Source organism: Doryrhamphus excisus, chromosome 5, assembly GCF_030265055.1.
Source record: "Doryrhamphus excisus isolate RoL2022-K1 chromosome 5, RoL_Dexc_1.0, whole genome shotgun sequence".
In the NCBI taxonomy this organism is placed as follows: Eukaryota; Metazoa; Chordata; class Actinopteri; order Syngnathiformes; family Syngnathidae; genus Doryrhamphus; species Doryrhamphus excisus.
In genome coordinates, this window is record NC_080470.1 from 11,513,411 (window position 1) to 11,536,987 (window position 23,577).

Sequence of the window (23,577 nt, forward strand, 5' to 3'; positions counted from 1 at the left end):
AAGTCAGACAAAAGGTAGAGCCCGATCAATATGGGATTTTGGGGGGCTGAAAAAAATCGTTATCCGATATATTGGCCAATATGTTGACCAATAACCAATCAACCAGTATATGAAATAAAAGAATTGATATACACAGGATGTATACTGTTTGTGGATAAATTCTTATTTATAAATTCTTGTGATTTACTTTTAGGTGTTGCCACAAATTTCTAATGTAGTGTAGTCTAAGTTGCGCACTGCAGATGTTGCATCTAACGCCTAACACGTGTTGATTTGGTAATTAGCCCAGAATTGGATACTAAAGTTGACCCTTTTAGAATAATAAGTGGCTACATTGGGCTAAAAAGTCATAATACATACTGTAGGCTAATGTGAGGTGTTTTTAAGCTTATACATTATGTGTTTATAAAAGGCTTATTAGTCCTATTAGTTATTTATTATTTACTACTATTGAAAAGTTCAAGATTTGCAAACAGCTCAAAAACAAATGCTGAAGGGAACATTAAAAATGGAAGACATTTGAAGCTGCTTGGCTTCCCAAAAGAATTTGCAACTACAGCTGTGTTGTAAAAAAGCATCATCACAGATATCACAGGAACAAGACTGTGAGGCATTTGGAATTTATAGTAAAACAAGAGCACCAGGATGTACTTCATTAAAAGTGCCGTAATAGAATCATAATTATCATCGTTGCCATCATTAAAAAGGTTATCTTCACAGCAGGTCATGTTCCTAAATCACAGTTTTTATGCTGGATGCCATTCATTATATAGGATTACTCAGCAATGTGGAACCTCTAAAGCCAGATTTAATGGAAATTATCTGGAAAAATACCACCTCTAAAGTGGCACAAAATGCCTGGTTTTTAAACATGTGCATGACTTCAGCATCAAAGGCTTTGTTTGGTTTTCTGTAGATTTTTGTGGCACTTCGACAAAAGAACGGCATTGTTTTGAGCAGAAGAGCATGGGAAGAATATAGAATATTTACAGGAAGTTATGTCATGTAAGAGGACTCACATTCATTAAATAAGCTCTTCTTCTCCTTTTCAGACTCATATTATGGTTGTCCTTTGCTATCGAGTCATCCATTCATTTTCTACCGCTTATACTCAGCCTATCCCAGCTGTCTTCGGGCGAGAAGCAGGGTCCACCCTGGACTGGTCGCCAGCCAATCACAGGGCACATATAGACAAACAACCATTCACACTCACATTCATACCTATGGACAATTTGGAGTCGCCAACAGTAATTTAGCATGTTTTTGGAATGTGGGAGGTAACCGGAAAAGCCACGCACGCACTGGGAAAACATGCAAACTCCACACAGAGATGCCCAAGCGGAGAATCAAACCCAGGTCTTCTCAATCTCCTGACTGTGTGGTCAACATGCTAACCACTCGCTCACTGTACCAGCCTTGCTCTATTGCAGTTTTTCCAATGAATGTATTAATAAATGATCGTTGTTTGGTTGACTACGGCTTATAATGAGTCAAAAAATGTTTAAAGATAGGTAAAATGCAGTATTCCGTCACTAAGTGTCAGTAATGTAAAACACACATTAACTTACATTACATTACCTTAACACTGCATGGAGTCAGCCATGACATGTTCAACATGATAGAATGAAAAAAGTTCTCCTCCCATTCTGTGTGGAAGTGGTACGTTTCTGGTTTCTTTGTCCTTCTTCCTCACTCACTGTTTGAAACAATTTCTTAAGTGTAGAACAAATAAATTAAAGTCTAACTAGTTAGCTCATTAGCTCATTATGCTACAGGTGGCGGCTGTCCCTGAAGTTATCATGTAGCCTGTGCAATGTGGTGTCAACAAAGAATAATAGGAGTGTAAAGGTGACTATAGGGGTGTTAGGGTGTTATGTCTACAGGGCTCTAATGATGGTATAACTTTCAGTATTTTGAAAGTCATGGACAGGTTTTCTATGCTCTAACTACAGAAATATTCTGTTTTTTAATATTGAATCCTATTTTGCGGCAATTCACTTATCTTGGTCAAGTCTGGAACCAATTAACAACAATAAACCGTATAAACATGTGATGTACCTCAATATAACTTTGTAAAACAGGTTCACAATGCACTAATAAAGCCCTTGATAACATTCCAGCGGCATCACACGCAATGTCACTTTTTATTCAAGTTCAAGTACCATGCGTTCCCAAAACAGAGAGCTCAACCTTGGATACCACGGATACCAGCAATCTGCCATATAGAGGACGTTTCTTCTGACAGGTATCATTCTGTCTTCCAGCAGCCTGCATCAGCGGGCCTGTTCATTGTGGGGCTGAGAAGCTGTCAGTATGTACACGCAACTCTCACTCACAGTACTCCTTCAGTCTTCTTCAGCCGGCACCCAATATTTACACCCAAAACCTCCAATCTTTGAGGGAATCCGATTGGATACAGATGGCAGGAAATTCTTGTGAAATGACACTGGCCAAAAAAACACAACCGCAGAACATGGGAGTATGTTCGTATAGAAGACGCATCAAGGCTCATCTGACATACTGTATGTATGTATGTATGTGTTCTCAGACATATACCTTCTTATGCTGACTTGTGTAAAACAAGTGATAAACTTGAAGCACCTACTGTTTAAACTGAAGTATGTTGGAAAACTATTATTTTCTTTTCTATGCGGGCTGAATGCAAACTTCACTTAATTCTTAGAAGGGGACGCTAAAGTAGGACAAAACCAGATGTTTTGCGGAGCATCCGATTTCACTTCCTATTTCTTTGTTACAACTTGTTGTTTTAGTGCAGTCTTATCTTTGAAAAATGATATCCCCAAAGCATGCATAATTGCTTTAGCTCTTTAAAGTTTCCTGTTAAATGTGAAGCCAGTACTTCTGTCACAGTGCCCTCAGTGAGTATTAGCTTGTCGGGATCATTTGGGATTGAACTCCACCCACAGAAACTGTAGCTATTTAATGATAAATATGTTTTGAAAAGTCCAGAATTTGTTTTGACAGTTCTTCTCCTCTCTGAGGGGTAGATTTTCTTTTGATATGATTATTGGTTAAAAACTATGATGTGACTAAAAAACACAGCAACACAATCTAGGACGTCACCCAAATCAACCACTGCCATTCACCAGCACATACAAGAACAATCACATTCCAATATGTCACTCTTAGACTCATCCAGATGGTAAACCACAAAATCCCAAAGCGCTGGACTTCTTGAGGCTTTTGGATTGAAGGTGAAATGTCTTCAACGGCTAAAATGAAGTCCAACTTCTGTGGATTTCCATGACCCAAATGACTGAGAATCAATAAGACTGGGGGTACAGCACAGCAGTACAGCAATCCCTCATTTACCGCGGTTAATTGGTCTCAGACTGGACCGTATTATAAGTCAATGTCTGCAAAGTACAGTAGGTACTAAATAAGTAGGTTTCTAAATGAGTAAATACTTATTTAGACATTTAACATTTTCTTAGTTGGAGCACAGACAGAGGCGGGGCGTGCCAACAGGCAAACCACACATTTGCCTGGGGCCCCGGCTTTTAGGGGGTCCCCGTGAGGGGGCTCCTGCACAAAAACGACAACAATGGGCATTTATGATGCAATTATGAAACAACGACGTAGCAAAGCCCCTCACACGGCCCTAACCCTTAGCACTGTCCGTGTCAATCAGTGCAAGCCCCGAGGTTTGTTTGTTTATCGGCCACCAAGTTCCCTACTTGGAGCGACACGATGAAGAGGAGTTATCACAGAAATTGTGTGCAAAAAAAACTATTGTATTCAGTGTGCACGTATGGGGTTGGGGACCCATGAATTTCTTGTAATGAAGCCCGAAGGACCCACGGGGCACAGAAAACACGTTTCCGACATTCTATGTTTTTTAACATTAGAGTCATCTAGACATAAAATAGCATCCCTATAGTCTTTTACACTCTTATTACCCAATGTAGCAGACATACTTATAAGAATAAATAAGTCATTTATGACATAAATAAGACTCATGTGTGTGTTGTTATAAATGGGTTCCCTAAGGAAGTGGTGTCGAGAGTTGACTTTTAGCTTGGCGTACTGCAGCAACAGTAGCCCGTGTTTTTATTGGGGAGTTTTATATGTGCCTGTTGTGAGATCATTCAAACCTGCAAAAAAGCCTGTTGATCAAAATGAGATGTATGTGTGTCTCACCGAACATTACAGGAACATTACTGACACCTAGTGACCAGTGTAATGTGTTCGATGTTCAATGTGTTCCCTCCTGCACAGTAGACTGAAGGAAGAAGGTTTTCAAGCTCCGGCTTCTCCTTGGCACTTGCTAGCCATGACTCCCGCTGGCCGAAGGCTTGGCTGCACTGTACTTCTAGTATATCTCGAGGCAACTACACTTCCTGTCCCCCATAAATTTGTTACATGTGGCAACTCGGTATGTCTCTGTACCATATAGATGGTTCCATATTGAAAAATTCTGATGATCTTCTGTTTTGTGGTCAATGAATAGTGAAAAACATCAAATCTGCTACTGTGCAGCAATGAACAAGCGCCATCAGATAAACTGACTTAATCCAGGGTGGAGAGGGACCTCCTCATGGACTCCGAAGGCACCACAGTCCACAGTATTCATGTTTTCATACAGAATATATACAAGAGGCCTCCGGGTTTTCCACTGAGCAAATATGTGTTGAGTTTAAAACCACACATACCTTAGGAAGTCGGCAAATCTCTTTTATTGTAGTCCTCATTCACCAAATGCTTTGGTAGCAGTGAGGCCGACCTCTCCAACACCTCAAGACCCTCATCCCTTTTTAACCTGCATATGACCACTGCCTGAGAAGGGATGGCAGGACTTGCGAGCTCCCGCAGTTTCAGGGACTAAGGCACAGTGGGGTCCGATAAAACGGCCCAAATGGTACCAAGTGACACCTATGGAAACACATTCAATCTTGTGCGGCGGGAGGTTAATATACAGCTATTTACACAGACAGCGGCCCTGTGTGCTGGAATGGACAGGGCCACCATCAAAGAGCTTTATGAGCAAATATATTCTCACAGTGTAAGCATTTTAGATATTCGGGCATTAAAGCCCTCCTGTGTTTTGCCGTCTCTTATTTAATGGTTGTAATAAGATTCCCATTGTTGTGATTTCTGCGCTCGGCATGTAGCTTCACCACATGAGGCAGGACATGGGTTTTGTCTTTGTAGAGAAAGTATTTCAAGCTGCCACCGTGTCCGACGGCAACCGGGGGTCCATCGTGCTCGGGAACATCTCAATAGATTGCATACAGATGCATTTTCTTGACAGTTGGACAAAATAGCCGCACAAATCCTGTCAAAAGGAAAGGACGGTGGAATGTGCAAAAGAATGCTAAGTAAGTACTGCAAACACAACATACTCTTATCAGCTGCTTTAACATCATCATCCTTGGCGAGATGGAAAATAAAATCAGCATTATTATGAATAAAATGCTGTAAATATGGACATGAACGGAGGATTAAACAATATAGATGTACAGTATCTCACAAATGTACCCCTCAAAAATCAAATATATTTTAGTCAGTGTAGAACTCAAAGTGCAGTGTAGATATATATATCCACTGAAAATGACTTAATACATTATTGTCCAACGAGCTGGAAATTCAAGTGAGTAGCAGGATAAATGTCTTGACTGCATGAGTCCTGTCAGCACCGATGAGCTGTGGTTCATTGAGGGGAGGAGACATGAATGCCAATATTTACTGTGGCACCAGAATGGTGCACATGCAAACATATTGAAACAGCAACTTAGACAATAAAAGCTGTGTATTGACTTATTTTAAGTGGATAGTAAATCTACGATGTAACATACCCTGTATACTGATGACTCTAAAGTACCAGTGTATCCAAAAGTGTATCCAAGTTTTATTTTTATAGTATTGTCCCTTGAGAAGACACTGTAATAGAAATGGTTACCGATATGGACTGCTGTCATTCATATTGTAAGTAGAATTTTCTTCTGCTTTTTTTCACACATATTGGGAACAGAAAGCATAGCCTCTATAAAGGCTTTTAAGAGAATAACAAGCAAAAATGTAACCCACTTGTAATCAAAGTTAATCTATGTGTTGTTTTTACATTTTACAGTGGTTAACTTATTTTTACACTTGTGACAAGTTAATGTGGGAGATGCAAATTATTGCTCCCTCTTGTAGTATGTTTGGAAATCAGAGCAAATCAGTTGTTGACTACTGTCCTCAGAGGTTCATTCATTCATTTTCTACCGCTTATCCTCACGAGGGTCGCGGGCGTGCTGGAGCCTATCCCAGCTGTCTTTGGGCGAGAGGTGGGGTACACCCTGGACTGGTCGCCAGCCAATCACAGGGCACATATAGACAAACAACCATTCACACTCACATTCATACCTATGGACAATTTGGAGCCACCAATTAACTTAGCATGTTTTTGGAATGTGGGAGGAAACCGGAGTACCCGGAGAAAACCCACACATGGGGAGAACATGCAAACTCCCTCAAAGGTTCTAATTAATTTAATAATAATAATAATTTTATAAAAAATATATAAAATATAAAAATAAATAAATATATAAATATATAAAAATAAAAATAATTTTAAATTTTAAATTTTAAATTTTAAATTTTAAATTTTAAATTTTAAATTTTAAATTTTAAATTTTAAATTTTAAATTTTAAATTTTAAATTTTAAATTTTAAATTTTAATCTAATTTACAAATTTCCCCACTGAGGGACGAATAAAGGCATATCTTCAGGCATATCTTAATATTTTGGAGGAATGTTGTGAACTTTTGTTGTCCATGCAAAGACATTCTAAAGCAATGGTGGCCACCGGTAAAAGCCCCACGCCTTTACATTTGTAGATCATTCTGTTTGTCCATGTGGACGTCCGCATCCAGAGTACATGTATGATTATATGATTACTGAACATTATATGGGTATGATGTTTAGTTGGTAGAATTTTGGACGTGAATAGAAGAAGCCTAATCAGATGTTAACAAGCAGAAATAAGGACATCATTCTCACTCACTGGACCTGCAAGCACAGAGTCTGTCACACTTTTTTTAATAACCTGGCATTCATTGTGAGGCTCCTTTAGGTACTAATAAACAAAATATTCATGTTAACACTGACCTATTTTCCGATGCAGCCTTCCAGAACCATAAAAGGGTTTGCTCTTCGAGGGGCTTTGAAATGCAAATGTTTGTTTCCTTGCATGTAGAAAAAACACATCTTAAAAGCAATTTGATGTCAAATATGGATTCTGGCCACTTGACATCATAGCTAAAGTAAACACGTGGGTTTTCATTGCAAGTCTTTTTGTGCTGTTAAATAAGTGTACCTTGGCAGGCGGGAGTGTACATACACTAATGCTGGACTTCTTCACGGCTCACAGCTCTCGAGGCTTCTAGACGACTGGCATTTTTACAGTGGCCGACACACTGGCAATGATTTCACGTCAAATGACAGCTCTGGCATGAAAAAAATGGGTAATGTGGTCAACTGCGCATTTGCACTTAATGCTGAAGCTATCAAGGACATTTCTGTAACAAGGCCTGTTGACTTTAGCTGAATTATGGTTTTAGGGGCATTACATATGCCATGAAAATACCTTTAATGGAAGTCTGTCCTTGCACAGCTTTATTTCCAAAAATCCAATTCACTTTTTGTACTTGGAACAAAACACTGCATTCCTTACAACAACAATGTCTGTACTATTATAATATTTATCGTTCCCAGTGTATCATATCATTCTCAAACATTTGCAAATAATAAATAAAAATGCAAAACCTGGCAGTTCATGCAGGACACCAGCATTAAAGTGCCTTTTGTGTTCAATCAGATATAAAAGTGCAAGATAACGAAAACAGCACATATGTGCATGAACTTAACTGAAAAGGAACGGTATTCATCATTTCAAGTCACTGCAGAGACCTGCTGAGCTGTGTTGAAAACATTTCCTTGGCTCAGCATCGAGCTCATGCTAAACACTTGGACCATTAAGACATTTCTCAAAGATGACAAGCGCTGATGTTTTATTCAGCGAGTGATTTTGTCCAAACTTTGACTGCGTCTGAGCCGTGCATGGATTTTTTAAGCTATGGCACAACTCCTCTTGGCAATTCTATTCTGCTTAATTTAATTGCATTAAAAGAGGAGTTCAGAACATTCACAGAGTTGTCATTGCACGCTTGTCATTTTCAGTATATTATACAATGTATATACGTATGCATGTATGTATATACAAGGTGTGCACAATATTTTCTTTTTCATATTTGTTCCAAATTGGGTTGCACGGTGGCCAATTGGTTAGATATCAAATCTCAAGGGTTCAAATCTCCATGCTTGGGTTTTTTCCAACCTGGCAGCTCTAAATGCAGCAGCCTTCTACCAATATATTCACTATCTGTCCTCTGGACATGTCCCAACCATCTCAGTCTGGCCTCTCTGACTTTATCTCCAAAGCCTCCTGGTCACTCCCACTGAGAACCTCAGCATCCTCATCTATGCTACCTCCAATTCTGCTTCCTGTCTTTTCCTCAGTTTTCCAAACAACATGGCTGGTCTTACCACAGTTTTGTGGTGTAGCCCCAAGCCAGTGCCTTGTCGTGCCAGTCCCAAGCCTGGATAAATACATAGGGTTGTGTCAGGAAGGGCATCCGACGTAAACATTTTGCCAAACCAACTAAGCAAATCTTCCTATATTTGGGGTATGTATTTTTATGATGTAGTTGATAGTGCTGAAAGAGGATAACAAAAGTAATATAAATTAATTAATTATTAATCTCAGAAAAATACGATCAAGGAAACTCGAGTCAATCCCTTAGTTTGGACTAGTTAAGATCTGAAGTACTGGAAATATGTTTTCCCAATGTTCCCACTGGTGCAATACAATAAGCAGGAGTAACTGCTTAACAGCTTCAAAAATCTGTTGTTTGTGTCCAATTAAGAAAAATGAGCTCTAAGCTAAAATCGAGTTCTTAGAAGAAGAACAAAGCCCTTGCCTTGATGGGTCTGGTCAAAGATTATACAACCTAATCTCTCGACAACTACTTGTGCACACTTAGCATGTCAGGTATCATCTTACCAACAAATGGTGAAAAGCCTATAACACAGTATGTCTGTGTGTCCCCCCCAGCAGAACACCAAACATGCTGTCAAACTCTATGGAGCGCTGCAGTCGGCAGTGGGCTATGTAATGCTATGCAACAAGCAGCAGGTATTTGTTAGTTAATCAGCCTTTAAATTAAGCGAAGGGGCCGGGGTTGCGTTCAGGAGCAGAAGGGGCTGTTTTGACTAAGCCGTCTCAGTGAGGGCCCAGTCATGGAGACTCACAGCATTTGCAAAAGATTAGCGGGACTAGTCCTGATGTACCACGCTCAGGTCAGGTAAAGTGCAGGGCTTGGACAACAGGCAGGTTTTGCCCTATCGCTCCCATCTGCTGCAGAACGTCGACTTCGTATATTTGAGACACACCGAATAATCAGATTAAAAGGTTTGTGAGCTTGGTTCACTTTAGTGAAGATGTGGCTTCATAAAGCGGCATGACCCAGCTTGACAGAAAGTAACCACACACCACAGAGACTATTCTAGTATTATCAATGTAGAAAAAGCAATAAGTCAACTTTTTCTTTGTTGTGCACAAGAAACGTTCTTTTATATGTGGTCTCCAGCGCCTGTATCTATGCTAAATAAAGGAACAACAATAGTCCACATGGTCCCAGCCTAGAAATCTAATGAAAACCAACTGTGTGGGAACAATAAAATCATTTGTCATGGGAGAAGGGTGCAGATAAATTCTAAAAAGCATTTTCCAATTGGCCCAAAAGCACCAGTGAGCTGCGCCAAGTGCTCAGCACCTGGCTGTCACAGCAATGATTTCATTCATTTCGATGTACAACATAGTTAGATTGTAATCTAAAATAAAACTGAAAGTGCCTGATTGGACTGTTTATATGTGTTAAAGCGTTAAAGTTAAATAACAGAAAAGAAAAAAAGGAAAACAATCTTTCATGCTTCCAATTTTTTGTGTAGAGTCCCGGCAAGAACTTACAGAGAAGAGAGCCAGGTATTCCTAAATATTCCAGTCAAATATTTATTGCAATATATAACACAGTTGCAAAGGTTTATTGCATATGAAAACCATGTGCAGCGGTGTGTTTTTTAAACAGCTGACAACGCTTAATGCTGGACACCTTTTGCAACAAAAAACAATAAAGTAGGCTTCACTCCACATCTTAAAACAAACCCTGGAGCTCTGACACCAATCCGTCTGTCAGCTACTTGTACAGCAAATAACTTGACCCTGCATGCTGTTGCTGTTAAAATGTGACTTTAAAGGGGACCTATTATTCTTTTTCCACTTTTCTGACCTATAAATGTAGTTAGAATTTTGTATTCTCGTGTTAAACGATGGCAAAGTTTCAAATAATGAGGTTTGTGCATTTGGAAGTAAGCCCTGAAAGAAGTTTGGGATGGCTCAAAACGCTTGGTTTCAAAAGGCGTGGCAAAACTGTCCCTTTGTGATGTCACACAGAGGCGGACTTCCTTATATGGTTCGTAGTTAGGAAGCGTGTGACCAATCATAGCGAAGTGGGCATGCCCGGAGGCGGGCTGTAGGTGGAAAAAATTAAAACAGACCGTTTTGGCAGGAAGCACAAATCAAAGGAAATACAGCTGGAATAGGTGCGGATTCTGGAAGATCTAAAAAGTTTTCTGTGCAGGTTATTGTGTGTAGCTGCTCTATAGGAGTCCACAACTCAATACAAAGGGTGGAAAAAATGAGCATAATAGGTAGGTATGTACATAGTAGGTATGTTAGTGTAACATTAGCTAACATTAGTTAACATTGGACATGTGCAAAGGGAGACGTTGGAGAAGGGTGGACAAACACAGCTTTAAAGCTACAGAAAAACGCTGTATTCCCAGTAAAGCTCACTAAAACCTGTTTAAATTGCAGCATCAAGGCTACATTTTGGATAACACCTCAAATGCACTAATGTGGGACCTCTTAGACTTATTAAAACATTTTGGAAAATACTACAGTGCGAGACCTAATTAAAAATGAACATCAGTGGCTCATTGTTTACTCACAACACACATTTCCAAGAAAACAAAAAAGGCTGCGTGTCCTGTTTGGACAGAACAAGTGTTGCAACAAATGTCATTTAGTTGCCAAAAGTTAGTTCTGCAAAGCATTAACTCCCCAATTCCACTTTTCAGTGGAACCTTTGCTCCAATTCTGCAGAACTTTTGCCAAAAAAAAAAAAACACATTGATGCTCACATGTTTTTTTTTTAATGACACATGCAATGACACATGCAAAAGCAGTTCCTGAGTCCCATTTGAGATTGTCAGTGTCCAACATAAGTTTTGTGAACTATTACTCACTTTTCTCCCTGGGTTTAAATAAAGAAAGAGGGCTCCCTCATTTCATTTTAGCGGCTGTAAATCAAAGATAGAAGGAATAGTCCAGAGGAATGATTTCCTCATTTACAAGTATTGGAAAACCCAGCCAAAAGACAGTATTCCTTTTAGATGCAATTTGATGTGGATCTTATAAAGGAGGCGTGAGGGACGAGAGGATAACAGATGGCTCTTCTGTTGCCAGTGGAAACACTTGAGCAACAAACTCATCTGTGGTTTGTTGGTCATCCTGTTCCAGCAGGTGAAATAATGCAGATACTTTCCATCAGCTTTCCTATTTGATATCCAGAACCTGACACAACAATTGGAGTAGCAGCAATAGCTATTTCTGAATGTTCTGCACTCCTTTTTCAATGCAACTTCTCATGGCTTCTTTATGTTATCTAACTGAATCAACAGCATCCCTGTTGGTTGTAGCCAAGTAGTGCACTAAAAAAAGTATTATTTTGTCTTGGCTTTTTCTTAAATGTCTCATCAATGAAAAGAGCAGCCATAAAATGCCCTATGCTACTCAACAATATATATAACAATATACCAGCCCTCGGAACTCTCCCACAATCTATTGGAATCCAATACAAAAGCTGTGTAAAGAAAATTATGATTATACAACTCAACTGTAAACAAAACTACAATAGTTAACAAATAGTCAACATAGAATTGTTATGTTTATAGTAATTACTTTCCTTTTGCTTTGGTTGCTTCAAGACACAATTCATCACTTCCAGACAGAATTCTTACGAAGCAAATAATCAATTATCACGGCCATGCTGAGTTGAGGGATACAGTGTTCCCTCTGCCTTTGAGTGTTATTGTCATAAAGCTGCAAGCAAAACCATAAAAACTTTGCTGGAAAATTATGTTCTCAGGCAGAAAATATTCCCACATATACAAAAAAAGAAGTACTGTGTTTCCATCATGGGAAATTGCATCTTCTTATCACCCACCATTATCTCCTTGCTCATTGAAAAGCAGGCTTGGCTTTCAAATATTATGGTCTACAACAATAACCCTAAGCAATGCAGATCACAGGGCTGGCAGGGATCCTTCAAAATTTTATTAAGGTCCACAGTTCAGGACTGGCGAGGCTCCCAACTCCCTGCAACTTTTGACGTTTAAGTATTAACCTGAACAAAGCATGTCCAAATCCTCCACTTCCTCACATTATACTGCTGCCTCCATTGTTTACACACACAACAATAAACTAATTTTAATTAATATTCAAATATCATTTTTTGCACTTTTCCTGACTGGTTTAAAAATACATCTTGAAAGAATAACATATATACTTAATGCTCTAATATTGCTCTGCTGCCATTATCAAAGTATGAGACTTGGTTAGCATTTTAATAAACAGCAGGAGTTGGACTGCATAGCGCATAAAGAGTAAGTAATTCCTCCGAGACGCCGGCTGCCATTAACAAGCTGCAATAAACTATACAAACTGCACCATTGGACTATATAATGTTTTTCATAGTCTTGCAAGATGGTGCCAGCCAATGGCGGTTAGCATCGCCCAGGCACTGCCCCATAGTAGCTTCCTGGCAAAAAAAAGAAAAAAAGTTAAAATAAGAGTGAGAATAAAACTGGACATTTCTGGCCAGCACTCTAATGAAGGCATACAAATTTCAGGGGCTTGAGTCGGATTTGCCCGTTTTGTTTGTCACCACTTTGTTGAAACCAATGTTTGATTAATCGAAAATGTGACAGAGCTTATAAAAAGCTGTGTCGGAAGCATTACGTCAAATTGCAGGCTGCTGAGATTCAATTATAAATGGTGATCAGCATACAAAGTTTACACTATACAGGTTCATGAAGCATTTATAATGACAAAATGGTGGGGCATAAGCCACTCTTCCATTTAAAGCTTTCATTCATCATTCATTCACTTTCTCTGCCGCTTGTCTTCACAAGGGTGGGGGGGAACATATCCCCAAGTCGGCTGGGATAGGCTCTGGCATAAGATAAGCGGCTTTGCTTCGCATCATGAACTCCACTAAAGAAATAGTGTTTCTTACATGCCCACCCCTTAAAGTATTATTTCATGATGAAATGGAAAATGTGTCCATTGCTGAAAGCGTTTGAATATGTTGCCTTAACCTCGGCTCCGTCATCTTTTGCATAATCATTTTCTATTCTTGTATGTGGACAATGTTTGATAGCAAATGCTAACTGGATATAATACATGAACTGTGTGTCCCAATAAATGTTACATGCTTATTTTGACTATAAAAACGTTTTGTTTTGTCTTTCTGGAACAGACTAATTGGCTCCATTCCTATAGGAAACAATGGATTCAGTTGGAATAAGTTTGAATCTGCTTGCACAAAGTTGGAACAACTTTGAAAATAACTTTTTAACACAAATTTGGAGTGCGTGGAAAAGTCGAAAGGAAAATGGCCACCAAAAATGGTCCAAAAATGGACCAAAATGGTCCTTGGCCACATGGTACATTTATTAACAAGTACATCGAGCAGTAAAAGAGCCAATGTTGTAATAGACATAAGGAATAAAGCCACATTATTACTGTTGATGAGGTCATTGTAAACAATATTAACATAACCAACATTTTAAAGCAGCTACTGCCATTAAAAACTACATCAGAAGGTTGCCTACAGCCACAGTCCTTAGTGACAATGTTTTTACCTGGTGCTAAACCCCGGCAGTTATTTGCTTTTGTAGATCACGGTCCGGACGACTGCAGGTTACTGATTCATTCATTCATTTTCTACTGCTTTCCTGTATTTTTCCTCACAAGGGTCGCGGGGGTGCTGGAGCCTATCCCAGCTGTCTTCGGGCAAGAGGCGGGGTACACCCTGGACTGGTGGCCAGCCAATCACAGGGCACATATAGACAAACAACCATTCACACTCACATTCATACCTATGGACAATTTGGAGTCTCTAATTAACCTAGCATGTTTTTGGAATGTGGGAGGAAACCGGAGAAAACCCACGCATGCAAACTCCACACAGAGATGGCCGAGGGTGGAATTGAACCCTGGTCTCCTAGCTGTGAGGTCTGTGCGCTAACCACTCGACCGCCGTGCCGCCCAGGTCACTGATTAGAGACGTTAATTCATACAACTTCTTCACTGAACAACCACAGCACCATCTGCTGGATCCTTATGCAAAAATCGCTACTAGTCATGGTCATAATTCAGTACTCTTGTGTTTGCTTTATGCTCTTTTGGCTGGTTCGGTTCTGGTTTGGTCCTTCAGCCAGTCTCTAGAGGCCACAACTCTCTCCTACCATCTTTGTCTCGCTGCCTGTCATTCCAGCCGACAGCTGCGAAGTCCACGGCAGCAGCAGGCCCAGCGGCAAACAGCGTCGTCTTAACTGCCGACAGTGGGATTTTTCCTTGATGAAACACATCAGCGTGGAGCCAAGAACAGCAAGTGGCACAGGCCAGATGTAAATCCAAAAGCCAGCCGTGTGCTAAGTCACACGCCGAGCCGAGCGGTCGCCGTCTGAAAATGCATGAGTCACGCGGCCTCTATAGACATGCGGTCAGCTGAGGCATGCACGGTGTCCGAATGTGAACACGCAAAAAAGAAAGTCTTCATCTTGGTTAAACAAGTCTGTGTAATTCAAAGGACCTGGCAGCTTATTCCCCCTCATCAGTGAAAAGTGTAGCGTATGAAGCTTGGGTAAGCACTTCTTGAGGCATGATGTGAACTAAAAATACATTTTTTATGATGTACGTCCGAGCCAACAGCTAGCAGCTTTTCCTTGATTAGACATTTTCTCCCGGTATTCCAAAAATATTTCAACACTGACTCAAAACCGTATTGTTTTTTTCATTTTGTCTTTTTTAGGCATTGGCAGAGCTTCAGAATCTCTTTGAGGTGCCACGAGATGCCATAGCCTTACCACACTGGTCAAGGATTAGAACATTTGGCCTGATTGATACTGACTGGTGGTGACGAGACAGAAACGTTCACTTTTCAAGTTTTGTATGTTACGACATACGTATACTAGAACATCTATGGCTGCATTCACAGTACTCTCAACTGGACCATAAATAAAAAATAAAAAAAGTAAGGACAGCTTTCATGACATATGACGAAACTGAAATATTCCAGTCTCACCAACATTCACCACAACAAACCTCACAAAACTTCAGCATATCATTTCAGACCTGAGCTTAGCAAGCATCTATACAGTTACCACAATAAGTGAATTATGATTCAGTATTAATAAATAGAATATTTTCATAGTTACAGCATAGAAACCATTATTTACCATTATTAGAGCCCTTGAAACATAAAACAACACTTCTCTAGTCCCCTTTACACTCCTATTATTCTTAGTTTACACCAGATTGTTAATGCACAGACTCGAGGATCACTGAAGCGACACAAGAGACAGCCACGGCTTAGCTAAAAAGCTAACTTGTTAGCTTCCAATTTATTTATTCTTAACTTAAAGGGGACCTATTAAGCTCATTTTCTCATTTTTCATTTTTAAGCCAGTTAAATTGAGTTGTGGACTCCTATAGAGCAGCTACACACAATAACAAGCTGCATTTCTTTGGATTTCATGCTTCCCATGATAACAGTCTGTTTTCATGTATTAGCAATAGAAACGTCTATTCGCAACCCCGCTCCCTGTATGCACACTCTATAATGCTCTACAGTCAAGCGTTTTTGCTCCCTGAGTTACTAAATAAACATAGTAGTTAAGACATTGATTAATTGTTACTTACTGCTTGCCCTTCTGACTCTTCGACACGACCAGGTAACGTTTGTCAGCTAGTCCAGGTGCATACTGGCCCATGTGCACAAAACAGTCCAGGGTGAAATGCCGTTGACATATTAAAATGCATTTCCAACCACTCCAACCACTTGTGCTTGATGGTGGCATCTTTAGGAATTGTAAACAAATGTGGCTTTTCCCGTACAAGACATTGCTAACAACGTAAACAAAGGAGCAGAGCTTGGGGGAGGGCAGAGAGCTTATCTGGCTTACATCCACGCCCATAAAAGGAAGTCCACTCCTCTGTGACATCACAAAGGGGCAGTTTTACCACGCCTTTTGAAACCAAGCGTTTTGAGTAATCCCAGACTTCTTTCAGGGCGCAGTTCCAAATGCGCAAACCTCATTATCTAAAACTTTGGCATCATTTAACACGAGAATACAACATACAACAAAAAAATTGAATGTGCTTCTTACAACACCGAATAACATTAAATTAAAACACTGCCTGTAAAATTAACTACTTACTTATTTGAAATGTGAAAATCAGTTTCAAAGCAGTCAACTAGCATCCTACTGTACATTTTTATTTGATAATGTAACCACATACTACAAGCTCATGTATGCATATACGCCATCACATAGGATTGATGTGAATCAACCGCTTAGATCATTGGTCTTTCCTCTCTCCCCCATCTGCTCTGACTCATTCCATTACCCAGCATTCCCATCGTGTCAGGCCAGACGTGAGCTTTACGGGAATACCGCTGCGGAAGCATCACTGGGCCTCAGCTTTGTGAATCAGTGAAACATGTTGCAAACATTTATGCCCTCTAACACTCTTCCCAGGGACAGGCAGCAGGAGAAGTACCCTCTCGTTCGCCCATAACTCACTGCACACTCACACAAAAACGTGGACTGTCTCATGGGAATTTACTGTCTTAGAATAATGTTACTCCCATTGCTCGACATTTCGTGATGACACATATAAAACAAACACCGAACATAACTAAAAGTCCAATAAAAAGCCAAATCCTACAATTATTCCACCTAATCAGCATTTCCTAACATCTGGGATAGCAGCTGCTTCAAAGAGTGATGCAGAGGTGCTCAAATGCATCGACAGCTAAAAGAATATGTTGGCCATTTAATCACTTTCAGTAATCAGTTTAATATCAAGGTAAAATTCCTACATTTTATATGTAGTCTCGTGTAAAGCTTTCATAGATAACCTTAAGTGTGTCTCACAAGTGCAACTAATCACCGTGAGGAACATTAGAAGCAGCCTTAAAGCAATTACATCTCCAATCATGGGGCAATTTAAGACGTTGAAAGCCATTTAGGGAGAGGTAAAAAAATATATACATACACACACAAAATTTTACGAGTCCTACAATTATAGCTGGATAAATATTTATGTGAAAAAGATCCTGGTGAATTTCTACAGAAAGTCAATAAAGGTCAACAGAACAAATTCAGAGTGGAGTGCAGTTTTAGTTCAAGGGTGCCATGTTTTTTCTTTAATAATGTATTTCATTAATAAGCAACTAATTCATTATTTCAGCTATATTTTTATTCTGTAATAATTTCACTCAACTCATCGCTGTGAAGTGTTTATGTCCCCCCCAGCTATGTTGTCCATCTATCATGTCATCAGCAGTTGACTCTGTAGTTCTTTGCGAAGTACTGTTTTGCTTACTGATAACGGCTGCAAAATAACCAACGATGGAGCCAAAGCAAGTTGCAAGTGCCAGCATTTCGCTAAAGAAGGTGAGAAACACAAATGAATTCAAGACATAACTCATTGCAAAACACAAAGTGTGGATTCTACTGCCTACATTATCATTATATTATCATTTATCATTATCATCATATTAATTTCTGCATGTTTTCTGCATGTAAACCTAGTGTAAAATAATAACATTTTGGGGTGTTTAGAATGGATTCATTGGCTTTGCATTATTTCTTATGCAAAAAAATTTATTCATTTAGCGTATGTTCTGTTTTGAATCGGAACCTCTGGAACAGATTCAATGAGGTTCCACTGTATATATTTTAGCAGCTTTTGCAGCAGAATGCTCCATGCCACTTTCCCTTTAAACTCTGCTGTAAATGTCAGTGTTACAGATACGATGTAGACACCGTGTTTGTCTATCATGACCCATAGTATAAAGTGGAGAGGGAGGCTTCTACAAAGGTCAAAAGCAACTAGTAGCACACCTGGAAATTAAGGTCCCTTTTAAAGGGAATACTGTAAACAATTACTTAAAAACTGGTATGACTTGGTTTGAGAGGTTATGCATACTAGATACCAGTGATGTGCAGTCACAGGAGTCCTGTGAGGCAGAGAAATGTATTATACTATATATGTATTTAGTGTAAATAGTATAAATCACAGAATTTGCACATTCCCGGATCAAATACAGAGCATGCAAACGCCTAACCCGGTCTACCTTATGTGTGCTGCTTCTGTTTGTCAGCATGTCGCCAATAATATAATGTTGCAGAAACATTTACTATAAACCATGACTGTGTAATGTTTTTTATGTAGTGTGGCATCATTATTCTTGCTAATCTGACAATAAAATACAGTTAAATATCTTACAAGAGGCACTTGCGGTACCGCTTCATCCTGAAGGAGTGGGGGCATATGTGAGTTGGAAGGTGCTTGTTGCTGCCGTACTTCCATATAGAGGAAGGGCCAGCAGCAGCTGAAGAACAGCGAGTCAAAATGCAAGATATCTGTATGCTCTGGTGAATGAATGACTTAATTTGCCTGCCAATATGGAGGATTTTATACCCAAAATAACCAGGAGGTGATCAGACTTTTACAAAAATATATCAGAGCTTTTATATCAGAGTTTTTACGTATCTAGTAACATAAAAAACTCAGCCATGAGCTACATACTGTAATACTGCGCATATGGGAAACGGGATGTGTGACGCAAACGTTGAGCCAATCAAAAAACGGTCATTACTCATCCTCTCAAAGTCTGAGTCAATAAACAGACAGACAAGAGCTAAACGTAACCCAAAAAGGTGAGCCAATCACTGTTCTGTACCTCAAACAATTTTCCACCAAAGACCTATAGCAAGGTATCAAATGATGCGAGAGTGCACGCTTCACTCAAAACCACATATTCTTTTTTTTCAAGGTGGGGGTCAAGTGTGTAGATCATTTGTGGGTACTAGTGGGAACTAGTGTTTATAGCACAGTGGATGAATATACAGGAAATGCGTCACCACAGTCAATAAAATCATCCGGCATGCACGTAGGTTATTTACTTTTTAGTCCTGGTATATTTTCAGTATAATAACTGATGACCTCAGGATGAAGAAACATAAGAATTCCACTGCTTTGATTTATTCCACATATGACAATAAAGCCTTTGAATTTTGGAATCCCACTGTCTGACTTCCATGGGGATAAACACCGCAGCCTAAGTTTGTTCAGTGTTTCCTGCCCATATGAGTCTAAACTAACGGCTGAGATAATTCCAGTTTAAATTCCAGTGCTATATCCCCCTGAAGGCAAGGATGTAATATGATCAATGTGAAATGAGGCATGGTACAAAAGGATGATGAGAACCGGGATCAGTATTACCGCCCTCACTGTTTGACCATAATACCCTCAAACAACAAATCCCCAGAATTCATGCTAAAATACAATGACGCACGTGTAGAACTCAACAGATTTACAAATTCTAAATCATTTCAAGTCGGGTATGTTTTGATGTAGGGAGCAGATGTGGGGTCATGTTTTTTAGCACTCCGTGGGAGGCTGAAAAACAAATTTAATACATCAACCCGCAAGATATTGAAACTGTTTGCCTTGCAGAGACCTCGGAGACAAACACACACGTGTCTTCCTCTGTGTCAATCTGCTTGGCATAATCCATAATTGACGGGGAGGGAATTCAAAAGCGTCACGTGGGACAATGGGACGATTCATTTTGGGGGAATGGAAGGCCCGGGCAACGATGTTATAGGCTGTTCTGAGGACATATGGTTTGTGTTTGGTAAGAAGAAGAAACAATAATCAAATATGTTGATTTCCCTTCTTGCTGCAAGGATGGCTGCTAATAAAAAAAAAAAGTCTGGTCCGTCCAATCATAATTTAGGACGCGATAATTACATCCGCTTCATCTTGTTTGCTCTCACAACTAAACATGATGGAGCATCTTGCAGAATGCCCACTTTCCACTGAATGCCCATATGGTCAGTATGCAAACCTGTCTAGTTGACCAAACCAAGTCATATCAGTTAGAAATTTAGTCTTTCTTTAAATTGTGGCATTCTGATGGATGCCATGCTCCACTTAGACACTGGATATATATCAAAGTCATGAATAAATAAATGTTACAACCTCCTTTCCCACAAAAAAAGTGTCCCAAGACATTTTAAAGGATTTAAAATGTTGCAATATATCCTATTAATTAATGTAAGTAGACAAAATATACATTTAAGTTCCAACATATACGGTATATAATACCGATTATACCGGTATATAAAACCGATTTCACATACCTTCAAAAATATTCAATATATGCACTCCTGTAACATGACATGTCAAATTGGCCGTCTACATCTCATTCAGATTTTAGATCATTTGAGCAACCATTTCTTATTCAACAACAGAATAAGGTCAAACCTTTGGGACAATCTATATAACTAACACCACTATTTGTCTTTATCACAATACCTGACACAACATCTGTAAAGCTGTAGTGTACATGTGGTGTTTAAAGAGATATTCTGCATGTGACAGTGCCCACTACAATTTTACTGATGAATCCATGCATGGACATGAAATAGGGTAGTGGTGCACATAGTGGATTGTCTCACAGCTGGCCTGGAATCGATTTCCAAATCAATTGCACTGTGATAATCGGTGCAATAAAAATTGTGTTCCAAACTATTAACTGTATTTTTTTTTTAAACAAACCATGTTTTAGTATAATGGAAGGGCTAACCAACATCCCCACCAATCATCGCTTTGCCTTGTTTTGCTTCAAATAAATTCCCATTGAATGCACAGAAGCAATGTTGAATGACTTGTGCAGCTGTGCTCTGCAGGAGCATTTGAGTGTTGATCCATCTCAAATAAGCTGTTATAATTGGTCACTTTGGCAAAGGATCAACGGTCAATGGTTGTGTACTTTGCAATAAGCAAAAACATATTTAGCATCCTACCTTGCAGTGATGGGAAAGTGAAGCAGGAGCGTGGAGCTTTGGCAGCTACGTGCACTTTACGTTTGGGGCTGCTGTCATCGTGGTGGTGCTGCTGGTGTGGGTTCCGGTAAGCCAGAGCTGCTCCGTAGCCGGTGGCTCCGGCTCGCCGCGCGCATGTGTCCGCCCTGCCGCCGTACACCGATCGCGTCTGGGCGGCAGAGAAGTCGCTGAAGGTGGGGGTCTGACAGTGGCTCACCATCCCGGACAGCGGTAAGGAGTTCTGCATCGAAACGTCGGCTTCACCGCGGAGCTCGGATAAGTTGCTGCTTGCATTACCTTACGGGATTTTTTTTTTAAATGAGTCACTTGCTGGAACTTTTCAGAAAGTTGGATAAAGTATTGATTAGTAACACCTACCTCAATATCAGCTGTTAAGAAGAAAAAATGTGGGCTTATACACATGTGCATGTGCCGTCTGATTGCAAAACATCTGCGAGGCTGATCGATAGCATCCTTTCTGAGGATCAGCATCACCTCCCTCCCACTTCCTTTCTTTCTGGGTTCTGATTGACACCAGATATCTGGACCCGAGCTGCAGCATTCAGGCGCACCAATGACGGCGCTCCGTGTTCTGTGAGAGGATGAGATATCAGGATCGACACATTTCTGTATGCCAGTCCCTTCACTGTTACATCCGTTTACTTCACCAAATGATCTACATGATTCCCAACCATTGTGCTGCGACACATAAGAGCTGTCAAGTGTACCCATCCAATTTGACATTTATTTACCATAAGTAATATATCTTTGTTCATTTATCTGTGCCAACGACGCATAGTGTCAGACAAAACAATTAAATGGTCTTCCACTTGATGGCAGAAGGTACATCATTATTACACTTTTTTATATACTTTGTGCTGCAGGATGGAAAAACAAACAAATTAGAAATGCAGAAAATGACAAAAACACATGCAACTTCCCAAACAAACCGGAAGTGAGCCAAGCTAGGAAGTTAGCCAGATTACCAGAGGTGCCTGTCTGCATGAGCCATATTCGTCTTTAAAGACTTTGACGTAATATCTTACGGTATTATTGTGCATGCGATCGACAAAGTGTTTAACAATAAAGAAAAATATTGTGCATGTGTTTGCTTGTGTTTTGCCATTTTGATTATTTCTCTTTGGCATTTTTTTTAAATCCTGCGCTGTTTTCAGCATTTTAATTTGCAGCCTGTGTTTTATGGCGTTTGTGTGCTTTGTTTTTAGATCATTTTTGTGTTTGAAGCATTTGGATGTTGTGCATTTGCTCAATTCGGCCATCTCCAAAGATACTGCAAAGACACTAGTTAAACATATTCTATAGGACAGAAACTCTGCTGATTTCACAAACCCACAAGTCAAAGTTTCTCTTTGTGACAGAATCATATTGTCACATAGTCAAAGATGTGGGGGCAAATGCTCAAACGTATAGATCTTAGACTTTCTTAATACATTTTATGAAATGATAAAATAATTCATAATAATAAAATGAAATAATTATGGCTTAATTTGGGAGAAACATCCATCGCTTCTTGTCCAGTGCCCTATATACTGTTATACAGCGCTATCTAGCGGCTATGATGTGAAGTCCACCAAGTCCAACAAGTGACATAGGGCTGTGAGAGCGTTTAAAGCGTTCTAAAAAAAGGGTGTTGTGTGTTTGTTTTCAAGGATTGAACTTTGCGCGACTGTATGGAGAGAAATTTTGTCTTTTTATCCAATCAAACAAAAAAATATTTTCAAGGGAAAAAAAATGTTTTGGCATGAGTGTAAATAATGAGTAAAACAATTACATTTAGAACTACACATAAAGTTGATTATTGAATTGTTCATTTAAAACTGGCCATCACCTATACCACCTTTTATCTTGCAGTTAGAAATATTTGTTTCATTTGTCACACAACGTTCTTCTATCACACCATCGGACACACTGACAGGTAAGTGACTTTGTGTAATGTTTGAGTGTTATTCATTCATTCATTCATTTTCTACCGCTTATCCTCACGAGGGTTGCGGGCATGCTGGAGCCTATCCCAGCTGTCTTCGGGCGAGAGGCGGGGTACACCCTGGACTGGTCGCCAGCCAATCACAGGGAGCATATAGACAAACAACCATTCACACTCACATTCATACCTATGGACAATTTGGAGTCGCCAATTAACCTAGCATGTTTTTGGAATGTGGGAGGAAACCAGAGTACCCGGAGAAAACCCACGCATGCACAGGGAGAACATGCAAACTCCACACAGAGATGGCCGAGGGTGG

The 23,577-nt window shown here is 39.7% G+C and overlaps 1 protein-coding gene across 3 annotated transcripts in view; it reads right to left on the reverse strand.

Annotated features, from left to right (window-relative positions):
* Positions 1-21,897, reverse strand: part of LOC131129862 (zinc finger protein GLIS1) — an 84,432-nt gene extending 62,535 nt beyond the window's left edge. For all 3 annotated transcript variants that reach the window (XM_058073780.1, XM_058073779.1, XM_058073781.1), the window contains exons 1-2: positions 21,692-21,897; positions 21,296-21,610 (exon numbers count right to left, since the gene is read on the reverse strand). In XM_058073780.1, coding sequence (XP_057929763.1) covers positions 21,296-21,560 — 265 coding nt within the window. In that variant the 5' untranslated portion in view covers positions 21,561-21,610; positions 21,692-21,897. The remainder of the gene's footprint in view (positions 1-21,295; positions 21,611-21,691) is intronic.
* Between the last annotated feature and the right edge of the window lie 1,680 nt (positions 21,898-23,577).